Source organism: Manacus candei, unplaced genomic scaffold, assembly GCF_025592945.1.
Source record: "Manacus candei isolate 608988 ecotype Guabito, Panama unplaced genomic scaffold, ASM2559294v1 h1tg000174l, whole genome shotgun sequence".
In the NCBI taxonomy this organism is placed as follows: Eukaryota; Metazoa; Chordata; class Aves; order Passeriformes; family Pipridae; genus Manacus; species Manacus candei.
Window position 1 is genome coordinate 413,871 of NW_026138222.1, and position 15,734 is coordinate 429,604.

The following is a 15,734-nucleotide window of genomic DNA, read 5'->3' on the forward strand; positions in this document are numbered from 1 at the left end:
TGTGGGACTCCAGGTCACCTCAGTGTCCCCATCCCCAGACTACAGGACACCTCATTGTCCCCATATCCTGTGGGACACAAGGACACCTCATTGTCCCTGTTCCCTGTGGGATTCCAGGACACCTCTGGCCCCAGGCAGCTCTTGAGGGAGGTTTAGGTGACCCTGTCCTTGTCCAGACAGTTCCAGGACCTGGAAACCGTGTCCTGAACTGGGTCATCCCACTCTTACCTAACTGCTCCTTCCATTATTTCCTGAATTTACAGCAATTCCATAAAAGAGAGGAACTTGGACAACGTGGGAGAGGGACTGACATCATTAAATATTCTATTTACAGCCCATTTCCTGGGAAATATTTCAAGCCTTTGCCACCAACCGGGAGCATGAAAATTTCAGAGATGAAAGGCCGTGACTTTGGGCAAAGGAATGGGAACGTTTAACTCTGTGGGGTGGCTGGAAGGGCCACCCACTGGTGGTGGGAGGGGGTTTGGAGCGAGGAGGGCGGGGGGCTCCAGGGGCCCTGCTGCTCCTGGGGGGTCGGCAGTGCCATGGGAAGCACAGGGATCACAGGGAAGCAGCGGTGGAGGCAGGAGGGGGGTTGAAGAGAAGCGGAGGATGGCGAAGGGATGCTCCTGGAAATTGGGGTCCCTGCTGGGGGGGGATCAGCAGGTCACACAGACACAGATGGGGAGGCCAGGGAAGGGATGGGGACAAGGATAGGGACAGGGATGGGGGGCTGTGTTCCCACCTGGAGTCACTGGGAGACAGAGGACTCGCAGCCAGACACCAGAGCCAGTGAGAGGGGTCAGGGGGGCCCAAAACAGCCCCCCAGAGGTGCCAGCACCACGGGAGGGACCACCAGAGGCCGCGGTGGTTTGGTTGGAAGAGCCTTTTGGAAGAGCCTTCCCAAGGGAAGCCTTCTCCCAGAGGGCTCCCCTGGCAGGGGTGCACTGCTGGAGCTGCTGTTAAAACCAGAGAGCCCCCATGTTTTCCAGTGCCACTGGAGGTGGGTACAGCTGGCACTGAGCTGTGGGGGGCCTGATTCCAGAGGGTCCCCAAATGCATCCGGCACAGGACCTGAGCAGGGCAGGGAGAGGGACCCCGGGTGGGACACGAATGGCTGTCACCTGAGCAAGGGGCACAGGTACCCGCCAGGTGAGTGAGACCCCCAGATCCAGTTCCAGCAGCCCCAGTTTGGTGCCCCCGAGGTGGTGCCACCAGGATGGCACTGCCGAGGGCACCGCAGGGAGATGGAGGCTGGAACGACCCCACAGCTCCCCTGGGACACAAGGGGACACTTTGTCCCTCACACCACAGCCTGGAATGTCACCTGCTGTGCCAGCACCACGTGGAGGTTTGCTGGGAAAAGCCTTTCCAAGGGAAGGGCTGCCCTTCACCCGGAGCTCCCTGCACCTCTCCGGGCCCCTGGCACCCACCGGGTGACACCAGTGACACTGCTCAAGGCGGCTCTGTGCTGTTGTGGGGCTGCACCTCAAAGGGCAGTGTGACACTGGACATTCTGGGTCACCTCCTGCTGTAACTTCACATTTCGAAGCTTTCTCGGGGTTTGTGCCCAAATCTCGGACTGCAGTTTAGAGGTTTTTGGTTTCAGGGCCGGGTGGGTGAGGCAGGAACGGGGCTCAGTGGGCACAGGTCAGGCTGTGTCCTGTGTGGGGGATGTCACAGATCACCCTCCTGACCCTCCCACCCGTCAGGGACCGCCCACAGCTCCGACAAGGACAACATCTGGAGATCCCTTGGAATGAGAAGCGCTAGAGGAACACACGTCGCTGTCGGTCGTTCGGGAGCACACACGGAGGGGGAAACCCAGGACTGGGCACAGCAGCGTCACGACAGCGCCAGACAGGAGGGACACGGAGCCACGGCAGGGAGGGAGAAGCGACAGCGACTCGCCACGTGCGCGAGGAGCCGACCCCACGATCCCACGGCCCCTGGGAAGCTCCCGGGAAGCTCGTCCCGGCACTGCTGCCGAGCTCCTGCCGCCTCTGAAGCGCCCCTCAGAACACAGCCCGGGTACTCAGCCCAGCCACACCCCCGCACGCCCCGACCCTCCCCGCGCCCCGGCCGGCGCCGGCGTCTTACCGTGCCGCGACCACCGGCGACTTCTTCCCGGGATCTAAGGTGGACCCGGCCGGTTCCTCCCCCAGTGATCGTGTATCCTTGTTCAGCTGCTGGAGTCGGGAACTTAGCTCACTGATCACAGTTGGCTTGTCATCGTCAGCCCCATGGATGGGCCTGCTCTCCATGGGGTCCCCCCATAGCTTGGACCTTCTCTGAAAGAGGTAGCGTGGCCGGCCGATGCTGGCGGACGCCAGCGTGGCCGCATGTTGCTGGGAGATGAGCTCGCTGTCCGAAGACTGCTTCAAAAGTGGGTCCCTGAAAGTAACTGGCCCCTTGCTGAGCTGGGACTTGAGTTTTGGCTTTGGAGGCACTGGTGGCTTCTCGAGTATAAAAGTTTGTCCATCCGCAAAGGAAGTGTACGTGTCGGTGGGCTCCCCGCTCTCTGAGGACAACGTAGACATGCTGGAGACCGTGGAGATGGTGCTTGTGGTCTCCAGGTGATGGTCGCTCGAACTTCTGGTGTCCACCTCTTCCACTCCCGAGTCCGCGGCGGACTCCGGGGCTGCGGGGGCGTCGGAGGGCTTCCCTGAGGGTGTTCCGCCAGTGGTAGAAGGTGCTACTGCTGCCGCTGGTATGGATGGCGTGCTGGGCGTAGCCAGGTGGCTCACGGGCGTGCCGGGGGTGGTCACCAGGACCCCGTTCGCAAACTCGTCCGGTGGAGGCACCAGCCCTATCTTGGCCAGCTCCTCCCTGGTCTCCTCGTCGCTCGAGGACAGCTGGGCCGGCGGGAGCGTGACCGTGTAGGGCTCCACCTCCTCCTCCGAGCTCCCCTGGCCCAGCGCCTTGTCGGCGGCGGGACTGACCGGAGGCTTCCCCACGGGGCTGGGCTGGGGCTCTGCCTTGGGGGGCTCGGCCGGCTCCGTGCAAACCTCGGGGACGGCCGGGGTCTCCTCTTTTATCTCAAGTCCTATCTCGTCTTGGCCATTACTGGTGGCGTGGACCATGATGAGGCCGGCGGTCTTCTGCTGCGACGTGTCCACGATGCTGATGATCATGGACTTCTTGTCCTCCGGTTTCTTCTCCTCCTTCCCCGGGGTCTCCGCTCGGGCCTCGGTCTCTTTCCTCAGTGTGGACGGAGTCCCCCAGGGGCTCTTGGCGGGGGCCAAAGTCCCAGAGTCTGCTCCGATCGCTCCGATCGCTCCGATCACTCCTTTGCCTCCGGGGGAGTACGCGGGGGACACCAAGCTCTCCAAGTCGCCCCTCTCTGGTTCTTTGGTTTGGATGTCCACGAACAGGGGTGCTGCTCTGTCTGAGTCGGGGCTGTGGATCGGGGTGGGCGACCGGGATGGGACTTGGGTGGACAGGGCCCGTTCCCTTGCGGCCAGCGCAAGCGCCAGTGGGGAGTTCGGATCCAGGGGCTTTCCCGTGAGGGGGTGGATGAACGTTGAGGATGAGCTGCTAATTAATGGCTTTAAAGCTGAGACGGGGGAAGGCAGTAGAACATCTCGGCTTCCTAACAACCGCTCATCGATGGACCTGGACTGCTGCAGGGACGGCATCTCGCTGGGCGGGGGGGGCGTCCCCTCGATGGCCCCGACCGAGAGGAAGACAGTGGATTTCCGCCTCTCATCCAGGCGACGGTCTCGGTCCTTCATGACGCCAGCGATGGCAGTGGCAAAGGGGATGCTCGTGGCTTCGACCTGAGCGATGCCGGCGTGGTGCTGGTACTCCACCCCGCCCAGGCGGTGGCCCCGGCGGGTGGGCGAGGGCTCCCTGCTGAAGCCGCTGGTGATGGCCAGCGCCGCCCGCTCCTGCGCGTCCTCCACCTGCAGCTGCTTCACCAGCGGGCTCTTCTTCCTCTGCGGCTTGGTGGGCGCGAACAGGCTCACGTTGAACTGCCCCATGTTGGCGTAGGGGTTGTCGATGACCCTCCCCTTCCGCTTCAGCTTCTCCGGGGGGGTGGCGGACGGGCCGGGCCGGGGGATCTCCGTGGGCTCCACGGGGAGGTGAGAGGAATCCTGGAGGATTATCATGGATCGGGCCCTCTTCTGCCGCTCGGGGTAAGGGATGGACGTCCTGGCCTGGTCGTACATCTCGGCCGCGCTGATGACCTGCGGGAGGCCGTGCAGCTTGGCCTCCAGGCTGGGCTTAAAGCTCGACCTGATGGTGTCGTAAGCTCTTCCCGGGGGCGGGGGTGGCGAGAAGGATGGAGGGGGGCCTGTGTCGAAGTAGTATGGAGAAGGAGGCGGGGGTGGGGCTGTTTGGGGTGGCGGTGGAATCCCATGTCCTTCCCTAACAGTGTCTTGCATGGATGTGCTCCGGGGAAACTTCCCGTCGAGCAAAGAAGCAGCAAGTTTCTCGTCTTCACCTGGAAAACAGGGGGAACGGCGACGTCAGAGGGGATGTTCCCTGAGAACCCAGAGTGCCACCAACTGGGGGGGGGTTGGTCAGTCCCCCCCACCCCAGCTTCTATCTGAGGTGACTTTTCATCTTTTCAAGCCAAGCTGGAAAGGGCTTGGAGCAACCTGGGCTAGTGGAAGGCGTCCCTGCCCAGGGCAGGGGGTGGCACTGGATGGGCTTTAAGGTCCCTTCCCACCCAAACCATTCTGTGATTCCAGGTTGGATGGGGCTTGGAGCAATGTGGTCTAGGGGAAGGTGTCCCTACCCACGGCCAGGGAATGGAATGAGATGAGCTTAAACCTCCCTTTCAACCCAAGCCATTCTGTGACTCCACGAGTGTTTCCATCTGGCCCTTTGCTCCTTGTCCCTTGGAGCAGCCACATCTCCCACCGGCTCAGTTCCCACCGGGGGGGTTGTGCCCAACCCTTCCCCACCAGGCTGAGCCCTCTGCAGTGACAGGGCTGCAGACGAGCTCCCTCAGCCCTCCCGGCACCACCTGCCGAGGTGCCAGACAGCCGAGTGCCAGCAGCACCCGCCGCGGCGTCGCCCCGGCACGGGCTCCGCACGCGCCGCTCCCCTCACACCTCCCGGCTCCCCGAGGGGCTACATATGTTCCCATGTGCCAGACTGAGCTCAGCAGGGTCTAGCAGGAACTCGAGTGACGGATTTTGAGCGTTGGAAGAGCCCAAAGTAAGGCGGATTCCGTCGTTCTCACTGTGAACCGGCTCCCCGGGTGCGCAGCCAGAGCTCTGCCAAGTACTGGGAGTGCTCTGGGAAAGACTGGGAGGATTTTAAGGTAAGGGGAGGAAAAACCGGGGGTTGGAATCAGATGACCTTAAAGTGCCTTCCAACCCAAGCCATTCTAAGCAACTCCATGATCCTACAATCCATTAATACAACAATCCCCCCCTCCACACTCCGGCCTTTGGCCTCAGCTCCCCCCCCACATCCCACCCCCCAATTCCCTGTGCTCACCCCTCGCTCGCCAAAACTCCTTCCCAGCCCCTGCTCCGCTGCTCTCAAGGTCTCAAACTGCTCCCGAGAGGATTTTTTTTGCCTCTAAAGCTTTTCCTTTCCAGAAAATGCTCCTCCTGCACCGTCCACCGGCACCAAAGAGCTCCGGCAACCGCGCCCGGTGTCCGTCAGCAATTCCACCCAAGGCAGAGTCCAATGGGGACAAAAGGGAGGATTTTGGCACTGGACTTTCATCCCATGCTGTTGTTTGTGCTCAAAGCCGGGCTATTTTTGTTGAGCAGTTTGGGGATTTGCAATCCCGAGGCGGGATAATGAACTGGCAGCACGGAACAGGTTCAAAGGGAGCCTGGACAAAGCCACGGAGGAGCTTTTTTGGAGCTATTCTGTGCCCTGAACCCCCTGAGCGCTGAGAATTCAGGAGAATTATCTCATCTGTACCCTGTTTTCCCTCCCCCCCCGGGAATCTGCTTGGCAGCAGTGCCTGGGATGGGATCCTGCACTAGATGGAGCCATGGTTTGATTCGGGAGAGACGTTGTCGTGCTCTTGGCAGCATCAAGATCCAAAAAACCAGTCCTGCCTTTCATGGTTATTTCTGGGAACGGCCAGGAGTTGAAACAAGGGTATTTGGGCAGCACTGAGCTCAGTCACCGTGCCCAGGTTGTCACAGGACACGGCCCAGTGCCAGGAGAACTCATCCTGGGAAGGAGCTGCCCAGCCTGCAGATGGGCACGGATGTGCCAAGCACGGAGCTACTGCAGGAAATCCACTGGAGAAGCTGGATCTTCCCCCTGGAATGCCCTGGTCATGGCTGCTGGAGCAGGGGTGACACTGGGACACCACCAGATCCCATCTCTCCTCCATGTTTTCCTAAATGAGGAGGGACACTGTGAAAAACCTGTCAGTGCCTTCGATAAGGCAGAGACACTATGGAAAAGCACACCCAGGGCACTGCCATGGGCAGGGACACTATGGAAAAGCACATCCCAGGGCACTGCCATGGGCAGGGACATTATGGAAAAGCACATCCAGTCACTGCCATGGGCAGGGACACTATGGAAAAGCACACCCAGGGCACTGCCATGGGCAGGGACATTATGGAAAACCACATCCAGGGCACTGCCATGTGAGGGAAACTATGGAAAAGCACACCCAGGGCACTGCCATGGGCAGGGACATTATGGAAAAGCACACCCAGGGCACTGCCATGGGCAGGGACACTATGGAAAAGCACATCCAGGGCACTGCCATGTGCAGGGACATTATGAAAAAGCACATCCAGGCACTGCCATGGGCAGGGACATTATGGAAAAGCACACCCAGGGCACTGCCATGGGCAGGGACACTATGGAAAAGCACACCCAGGGCACTGCCATGGGCAGGGACACTATGGAAAAGCACACCCAGGGCACTGCCATGGGCAGGGACACTATGGAAAAGCACACCCAGGGCACTGCCATGGGCAGGGACATTATGGAAAAGCACACCCAGGGCACTGCCATGGGCAGGGACACTATGGAAAAGCACATCCAGGGCACTGCCATGGGCAGGGACATTATGAAAAAGCACATCCAGGCACTGCCATGGGCAGGGACATTATGGAAAAGCACACCCAGGGCACTGCCATGGGCAGGGACACTATGGAAAAGCACACCCAGGGCACTGCCATGGGCAGGGACACTATGGAAAAGCACACCCAGGGCACTGCCATGGGCAGGGACATTATGGAAAAGCACACCCAGGCACTGCCAAGGGCAATGACTAGCCAGACATCTCAGAAGGACCTTGATGGGAATGGACCAGCAGGAACACCAGGAATCCCAACAAGGACAGGCACCAAATCCCACACCTGATCCGTGTCCCTGGAGGGAGAGACCAGACTTGAATAAAACCCTGAGGAACATGATCTGTGTCCCAGCTGACCCTGCTTAGAGCTGATGGTTGGACTGGAAACCTCCTGCTTCCCCCAGGAATTCTCCCTTGCCTTTGCCCCAGCCCCGGTTCCCAAGCTGGCAGCGGATATGAGCCTGTGCCCTGGAATAGAGGAACGTTCTCTATTCCCTGGGAAAACAAACATCTCCTGTTGCTCCTCAGCGAGAAAACCAGCACTGAGGATTGCTCAGGGATGGGAGAGGGGGGAGGGAAGAGAACCTTGGCAGGTTCTTCCTTCACTACCTGCGAGTGCCGGCGCTGCCGAGCCTGTGCCGAGCCCGAGTAAACAAGCACAGCCTTACTCATCCCCCTCCCTCCTCCCCGGGCTCCTCACCCCCCACGCTCTGCTGATGACTCTGTCTCCAGCCCCCCCTTCTCCAGCTCTGCTCTGGTCTCACAGATCACAGAATCATGGAATTGTTAAGGCTGGAAGAGCCCTCTGAGCCCATCGAGTCCCAACGACCCCAGCTCTGCCAAGGCCACCCCTCACCCACGTCCCCAAGTGCCACATCCACAGGGCTCTGAAACCCCTCCAGGGGTGGGGACTCCACCCCTGCCCTGGGCAGCTGTGCCAGGGCTGGAAAACCCTTTCCAGGAAGGAATTTTCCCAGTATCCAACCTGACCCTCCCCTGGCCCAGCCTGAGGCCGTTTCCCCTTGGCCTGGCCCTTGTTCCCTGGCAGCAGAGCCCGACCCCCCCCGGCTCCCCCCTCCTGGCAGGGACTTGCAGAGCCAGAAGGTCCCCCCTGAGCCTCCTTTGCTCCAGGATGAGCCCCCCCAGCTCCCTCAGCCCCTCCTGCTGCTCCAGACCCTTCCCAGCTCCCTTCCCTTCCCTGCACACGCTCCAGCCCCTCCAGGTCTCTCCTGGCTGAGGGCCCAGAACTGCCCCCGGGATTCCAGGGGGGCCTCCCCAGTTCCCAGCACAGGGACAATCCCTGCCCTGGGCCTGTGCCCACGCTGGGGCTGCCACAGCCCTGGGGTCATTGCCCTCCTGCCCCCTGGGCACAGCTGGGCTCACGTCCAGCAGCATCCCGGGCACACCAAGCCCAGCCTGGACCAGCAGCTCCTGCCTGAGGAGACAGGGGAGAGACACAGGGATGGGCAGAGCTGCCCAGCCCTCCCAGCCAGCCCTTGCTTTCCAGCCGCTGCCAGTGAGGAGCAGCTGAGTCAGGCCTTGTGTCTCACCCTGGCACCACTGGCTCTCCCCAGCCCTTGGCAGTGCTCCTTGGATGTGGGCAGGATTCCCTGGAGCACCGAGCTCAGAGCCAGCACAGAATGGGGGGGACTGGGACAGACCACTGGAGGTCATTTGGTCCAACCCTCTGTTCCAGTGAGGGTCCCTAGAGCATGTTACTCAGGGATGTGTCTGGATGGCTTGGGAATATCTCCAGGGAAGGCGATTCCACAGCCTCTCTGGGCAGCCTGTGGCAATGTCACCTGGACAGAAGTTCTTCCCTAGAGAATCCCAGTGGGAAGGGACCTTAAAGCCCATCCAGTGCCACCCCTGCCATGGGCAGGGACACCTTCTACTAGCCCAGGTTGCTCCAATCCCCATCCAACCTGGCCTGGGACACTTCCAGGGATCCAGGGGCAGCCACAGCTTCTCTGGGCACCCTGTGCCAGGCCCTCACCAGATGCCAGACAAGGTTGTGTCAGGATTATGTGAATTCTCCTGTTCACATCCTCCACCCCTCCCAGTCCTGTACAGAACAGTGTCCAGGAGAGAAGGACATTCCCCACCAATATTTAAATGCAACCACAGGGACAGAATGAAGCCTCTCCCCGAGCAGAGAAGGAGGGACACCAGAGGACCCTCCTGGCCCAGGGTGCCCAGAGAAGCTGTAGCTGCCCCTGGATCCCTGGAAGTGTCCAAGGCCAAGTTGGACAGAGCTTGGAGCAACCTGGGCTAGTGGAAGGTGCCCCTGCCCATAGCAGGGGTGGGACTGGATGGGCTTTAAATTCTCTTCCCACCCAAACCACTCCAGGATTCTGTGATTCATTCCTGGATCCCAATCCAGCTGTTGCTCTTCCCTGTGCCCCAGGAAAACACACGGTGTCTGAGTCCTTCCCTTCCTGGCACCGAGTGCTCCCAACTCCCCCAGACCTCATGGATGTGGAACCTTGTGAGCTACTCCAGGCCCTCACAGGGATGGGGGAGGTGGGAATGACCCCTGGGAAAAGGCAGCACCTCTCTGTCCCAAATGGAACGATCCCCCATTGCCACTGGATCCTCCCCCCGCTCTTGATCCATCCCCGGGAAGGTTAAACCTCAGTGACCAATAAACAGACTCATCCCTTGGCTGCTTTCCATGGAATTTGGGCACTCAGCTTCCCTAAAACACCACACACCGTCCCCAGAGCAGTGGGACACACACACAGTTCCAAGGGAGCAACGGGAATCAAAAATTGAGGTCGACACACACGGGAATAAAGAGTTGGAGTCCAAACAGGGCCTCCGGTCACCAGTAGGGCCCAGTAAGGACCAGTCCTGCCCCCCAGCACTCAGAGGGCCTGCTCTGCAGTGGGAATTGTGCTCCCAGGTGCAGCCTGGCTCCTGGCAACCCCCCCTGCCATTGCCAGCAAGCTCCATGCATTACTAATCTCCCAGGAAAACACAAAGCCTTTCCATGATGCCTCTGGGCCTGTTGCCATAACAGCCTTAAATCCCTGGGAGAACCTGCCTCTGCATTAATTGGGGCTGGCTAATGAGGTGGCTCCATCCAGGGCCCACCCCTCTGCTCCCAGCCTTGCTTTCCAGCAGCAGGGATGGAGGAGCAGCTCCCAAACCCAGCCCTGGCAACAGGAGGGAGTTAAATTTCACAGCTTCCCTTGTGTCCAGAATTGGAAAGTGGGAGAGTATCACCATCCTCTGCTGCCCAGGGGTGAACATCTCCCTCCTCTGGTGCCCAGGGATGAACATCTCCCTCCTCTGGTGCCCAGGACTGGCACACCCCTCCAGTCTGGCCAAGCAGGAGACACTTGGTATCCAAGGAGGTGTTTTCACTGAGGGTGGTGAGGCCCTGGTCCAGGTTGCCCAGAGAAGCTGTGGCTGCCCCTGGATCCCTGGAAGTGTCCCAGGCCAGGTTGGAGCAACCTGGGCTAGTGGAAGGTGTCCCTGCCCGTGGCAGGGGTGGCCCTAGATGAGTTTAAGGTCCCTTCCCACCCAAACCATCCCATGATGATCCTCGATGTCAATTTGAACCCCATGACAGCACCTGGGCACGATGGGGCACCTTCCCCCCACAGCCCTGGGGACCCTCCCCCTTCCATCCCTGCAAAACCACCTGTCTCCATCCCCTGGAATTCGCTCCGGGAAGAGCCTGGGTGGCTCTGCAGCCTCTCCAGCGCTTCCAACTCCTGCTGCCGGAGCAGATGGTGTGGCAGCTCTCTTGGAAGTCTGACAGGGATTATCTTCCCTCCCAGCCTCCCCACTGCAATGCACTTCTTCCCATCTTGGTGGAAATATCCCTCTCATCCCTCTTCCCTCGGAGCCGGGCGGGGGTTAACCAACTACCTTCATCTCGGGGAATTTTTAGCTCTAACACGAGAAATCTTTTGATCTTTTCCTCACGAGTCCCCGGGAATCTGAAGCAGCTGTGGAATATGCAAATGCCACGGAGCTTTTCTCCCCCCAAAAATCCACCCAACCAACCCCTGCTTATCTTCCAGCTCCCTCCTCGCTGGCAGTAGTGATTTTTATCATGAAGTCAAACTGCCTGTGCCGGGCTGAGCCGCGGCCGTGGGTGGGGAATGACAGCTCAAGGACTTCTAAAAGGAGCCAATTGCAACCCAATTTCTCTGCTTTGGCTCTCTGCTATTTCAGTTCCTCTGGAATTCCACGGGAATCAGCCTCAGGTTTCTCAGAGGTGCTGCTTTGGGTGTGCTCCGTGTCCCCTCCCTGGCAGGGATTGTCCCTCGGTGGGGACAGACACGGCAATCCCGGCGGGAACATCACCGGAGCCACGGGGGATTTTTTCCCTGGATTTCTTGCTGGGATGTGCTGTGACAGCTGCAGCTATTCCTGCTCTGAGCAGGGCATCTCCCACTCGGATTTCATCTCTCCTGATGCAGATTAAAGGGGAGTTTTTAATCACTTCTTGCAGGGGGGGTGTGGCTGCACCAGCCAGGTCAGGGTACCAACAAACCAGAGGTCCAGGGGACCCTGCACTCTGGGCTCAGGAGTGTGATCCCAGGATCCCTGAGGCTGGAAAAGCCCTCCCAGCCCATGGATCCAACCCGGGCCCCATCCCCACCTTGTCCCCCAGCCCAGAGCACTGAGTGCCACGGCCAGGCCTTCCTGGGACACCTCCAGGGCTGGGCACTCCAAACCTCCCTGGGCAGCCCCTGCCAAGGCCTCACCACCCTTTCCAGCAACAAATTCCTCCTCAGCCCCAACCTGACCCTCCCCTGGCCCAGCCTGAGGCCGTTTCCCCTTGGCCTGGCCCTTGTTCCCTGGCAGCAGAGCCCGACCCCCCCCGGCTCCCCCCTCCTGGCAGGGACTTGCAGAGCCAGAAGGTCCCCCCTGATCCCTACAGACATCCCAACAGATCTCACACTTACACAAACCCAGCTTCAGATCCAGCCTTTTGCTGCCTCTGCTTGCAGAGATCCCTGGCAGGACCTGCACAGCCCAGTGAGGGCTTGGAGGGGCTTCCTGAGGCACCAACTGCACTCAGGAGCAACTCACGGGCAAGGATTCCATATTTCACAGAATCGTGGAATAGTTTGGGGGGGAAGAGACCTTAAACTTGTCCAGTTCCACCCCTGCCACGGGCAGGGACACCTCCCACTCTCCCAGGTTGCTCCAGCCTGGCCTTGGACACTTCCAGGGATCCAGGGGCAGCCACAGATGCTCTGGGCAACCTGTGCCAGGGCCTGCCCACCCTCCCAGCCAGCAATTCCTTCCCAATATCCCATCCATCCCTGCCCTCTGGCAGTGGGAAGCCATTCCCTGTGTCCTGTCCCTCCATCCTTTGTCCCCAGTCCCTCTCCAGCTCTCCTGGAGCCCCTTTAGGCCCTGCCAGGGGCTCTCAGCTCTCCCTGGAGCCTTCTCCAGGGGAACCCCCCCAGCTCTCCCAGCCTGGCTCCAGAGCAGAGGGAATCCAGCCCTGGGAGCAGCTCCATGGATGTTTTCCCAATCCATGATCCATCCCTGGATCCCTTTAACATGATTTCCAGCTCTTTGGGGTTGGACTGAACCTTCAACAGCCTCTGCTCTTGAAGCATTTCCTCATTCTCACCCCTGAACCAACCACCCAGGACCCTGTTTGGGAACCCACCCCTGTCCCCCACAACCCCTGGATCCTCCTCCCAGCCCATGGCACTGGGGCAGGATCCACCTCCAAGATCAAGAACGACATAAATCAGACTGAAAGTCCCAGTTCCTCTCTGGTGACTGTGGAAGGTTTGGGACACCAGGCTTGGATGGGGTTTTTCCATGTTCCCAGGAGACAGATTCAATCCTGCACATCCTGCACCATTTTACCCCATTTTATCCCATTTCCAGCTCAACCCTCCAGAGCCTTGGGCACTTTCAACCCATGGAAGTCACGGCAGGAGCTTCCCCAACACGGGGCAGCCCCTGAAATACCCAATTTTCCTGTTGTTTTTTTTTTAAGATTCCTTCTCCTATTTTCTTTCTCGGGTTAATCCCACGGATTTGATTATCTCAGCTCCATCTCCTGTGGAACTTCAGGTATTGGCTGCCCCCATCCCAACCTGTCCCAGGTGTGTATCCACAGAAATCCTGGGGCTCTGAACATTCCCAAGCACCCTTTGAACACACTTATTCCGTGTGTTAAACACACAGTTTGATTTGGCATCGCCCTCACAACCAAATGATGCTGTGGGGGGTCACTTCCAATTATCCCTTTCCATGGAGCACATCCCTGGGAAGGAATTGCTGGCTGGGAGGGTGGGGAGGCCCTGGCACAGGTGTCCAGAGAAGCTGTGGCTGCCCCTGGATCCCTGGAAGTGTCCAAGGCCAGGTTGGAGGGGGCTTGGAGCAACCTGGGCTGGTGGAAGGTGGGTTTGGGTTTGGTGGCACCATAAACCTGTTGGAACAGGGTCAAGGACACACCACAGCTGGTTTTTGGGTTTGGTGGCACCAGAAGCCCTTTGGGAGAGAACCAAGGACCCACCACAGTCAGTTTTGGGTTTAGTGACACCATAAATCTGCTGGAACAGGGTCAAGAACCCACCACAGCTGGTTTTTGGGTTTGGGGGCACCATAAATTTGTTGCATCGGGGTCAAGGACCCACCACAGCCGGTTTTCGGGTTTGGGGGCACCATGAACCTTCTGGACCCACCATCAAGGACCCACCACAGCCAGTTTTTGGGTTTGGGGGCACCATGAACCTTTTGGAGCCACCATCAAGGACCCACCACCACCAGGTGCCTGCTCCAGACCTTGTCCTGCTTCTCCTAAGCCACAGCTCAGCTGGATCCTGCCCCACGGCTCAGCCCGTGCCAGCCCAGGGGTGACACTCCAACCCTCCATCCCATGTGCCAAGAGGGAGGGTGGCAGAGCCCCCCTGTCCCTGGTAGAGCCCCCCCTGTCCCTGGCAGAGCCCCCTGTCCCTGGCAGAGCCCCCCTGTCCCTGGCAGAGCCGAGCAGGGAACCCCTGGACTGCTCCAACCCCACCTCCCACCCCGAGCAGGACCAGGCAGCCCTGGGAGCAGGAATTCCACGGGACGCTCCCACCTCACAGAGCTGGAAAGGGCTGAGCCTTTCCTGCCCACGGGGCCCATCCCTCCTCTTCCCAAAGGGATCTTCCCCCCCTCCAGGTTGTCTTACCTACGGATTTTGTCCGTGGAATTCCTTTGCGCAGGGAAACGTGGGGCTTCTCAGCTCCCGCCAGGACCCCCGAGTGTGCTGCCATGCCCTGGCGTTCAAAGAGGGACTGCAAGGCAAAACCAGGGAATTCCCATTCCAGAGATCTGCTAGACCCAGCTGGGAGGAGCCCACAGTTCCCCTCAGCCCTCCTGACCCTCCGACTGATCCCGGGAAATGGGATCTGCCCGCACGGCCCCGTCCCTGTGCCCGGGGACAGGGATGGACCCCCCTCACCTGCACCTCCCCCAGCACCAGGAACCTGCTGGAACAGGGCCAAGGACCCACCACACCTGGGGTTTGGGCTTGGGGGCACCAGAAACCTTCTGGGACAAGGTCCAGGACCCACCAGAGCTGGTTTTAAGGTTTGGTGGCACCATGAACCTTTGGGGACAATGTCAAGAATCCTCCTCTGGTGAGATCTGGTGCAGCTCTCTGGTGAGATCTGCACTTCCCTGTCCTTGCTCCTGCCCCACCCCTGGTCTCCAAACCCTGGGATGTTGCCCTTGGCAGGGTTATCCCCCCATCCCCTCTCCCTGCCCGCTCCATGCCCAGGGTGGCACAGTGAGGGTGACTCCCACGGGCAGCCCGTGCCCGGTCAGGAGCTGCCTGTCCCACCTTCCCTCCCACTCCAGGTGCTGCTTCCCACCCCCTGCAGCCCTGGGACAATCCAGCCATGCTGGAGCTGGCACAGCCCCTCCTGCTCCCTCCCTGTTCCCTCGCCTCTGATCCCATCCCAATCCCAGCCCCCCAGCCCGAGGGCTCAGCGCTCCAGCTCAGCTTTCCACACTCCTTCAGGCCTGCTCTTATACCCTTCCTGGGAAATCCAGCCAGGTTCCCAGGCCTGGATGGGGTTCCCAGAGAGCTGAAACCCCCCCTCAGCCCCAGCTCCTGCCCTGTGCCTTGGTGTTCCCAGACTCTCTCCCTCCCTATTCCTGGGGAATCCCCCTCCCAGCACAAGCCCATCAGCAGCTCCACTTGGCACCACGTGTTCTCCCCTCCCTGTCCCTCCATGCCCTCTCCTCCCTCTCCCTCCCTGTCCTCCCATCCCTCTCTCTCTGTGCCCTCCCTTCCCTCTCCCTCTCCGTGTTCTCCCATCCCTTCCCCTCCCTGCTCTCTCATCCCTCTCCCACCTTTTCCTGCTATTCCTCTCCCTCTGTGCTCCCCATCCCTCTCCCTCCATGCCTTCCTATCCCTTTTCCTCCATGTCCTCCCATCCCTCTCTGTGTCCTCCCATCCCTCCCTCACTGTGTCCTCTCCTCCCTCTCTCTCTGTGCCCCTCCATCCCTCTCCCACCATGTCCTCCCATCCCTCTCCCTCCATGCCTTCCCATTCCTCTCCCTTCATGTCCTCTCCTCCCTCTCCCTCCATGTCCTCCCATCCCTTTCTGTGTCCTCCCATCCCTCTCTCACTGTGTCCTCTCCTCCCTCTCCCTCTGTGCCCTTCCATCCCTCTCCCACCATGTCCTCCCATCCCTCTCCCTCCATGTCTTCCCATTCCTCTCCCTCCATGCCTTCC

At 60.1% G+C, this 15,734-nt stretch overlaps 1 protein-coding gene across 2 annotated transcripts in view; it reads right to left on the reverse strand.

Annotated features, from left to right (window-relative positions):
• SHANK3 (SH3 and multiple ankyrin repeat domains 3) overlaps positions 1 to 15,734 on the reverse strand; it is a 265,082-nt gene that overhangs the window by 14,011 nt on the left and 235,337 nt on the right. For both annotated transcript variants that reach the window (XM_051773642.1, XM_051773643.1), the window contains 2 exons: positions 14,181 to 14,286; positions 2,101 to 4,447 (listed from right to left, as the gene is read on the reverse strand). In XM_051773642.1, coding sequence (XP_051629602.1) covers positions 2,101 to 4,447; positions 14,181 to 14,286 — 2,453 coding nt within the window. The remainder of the gene's footprint in view (positions 1 to 2,100; positions 4,448 to 14,180; positions 14,287 to 15,734) is intronic.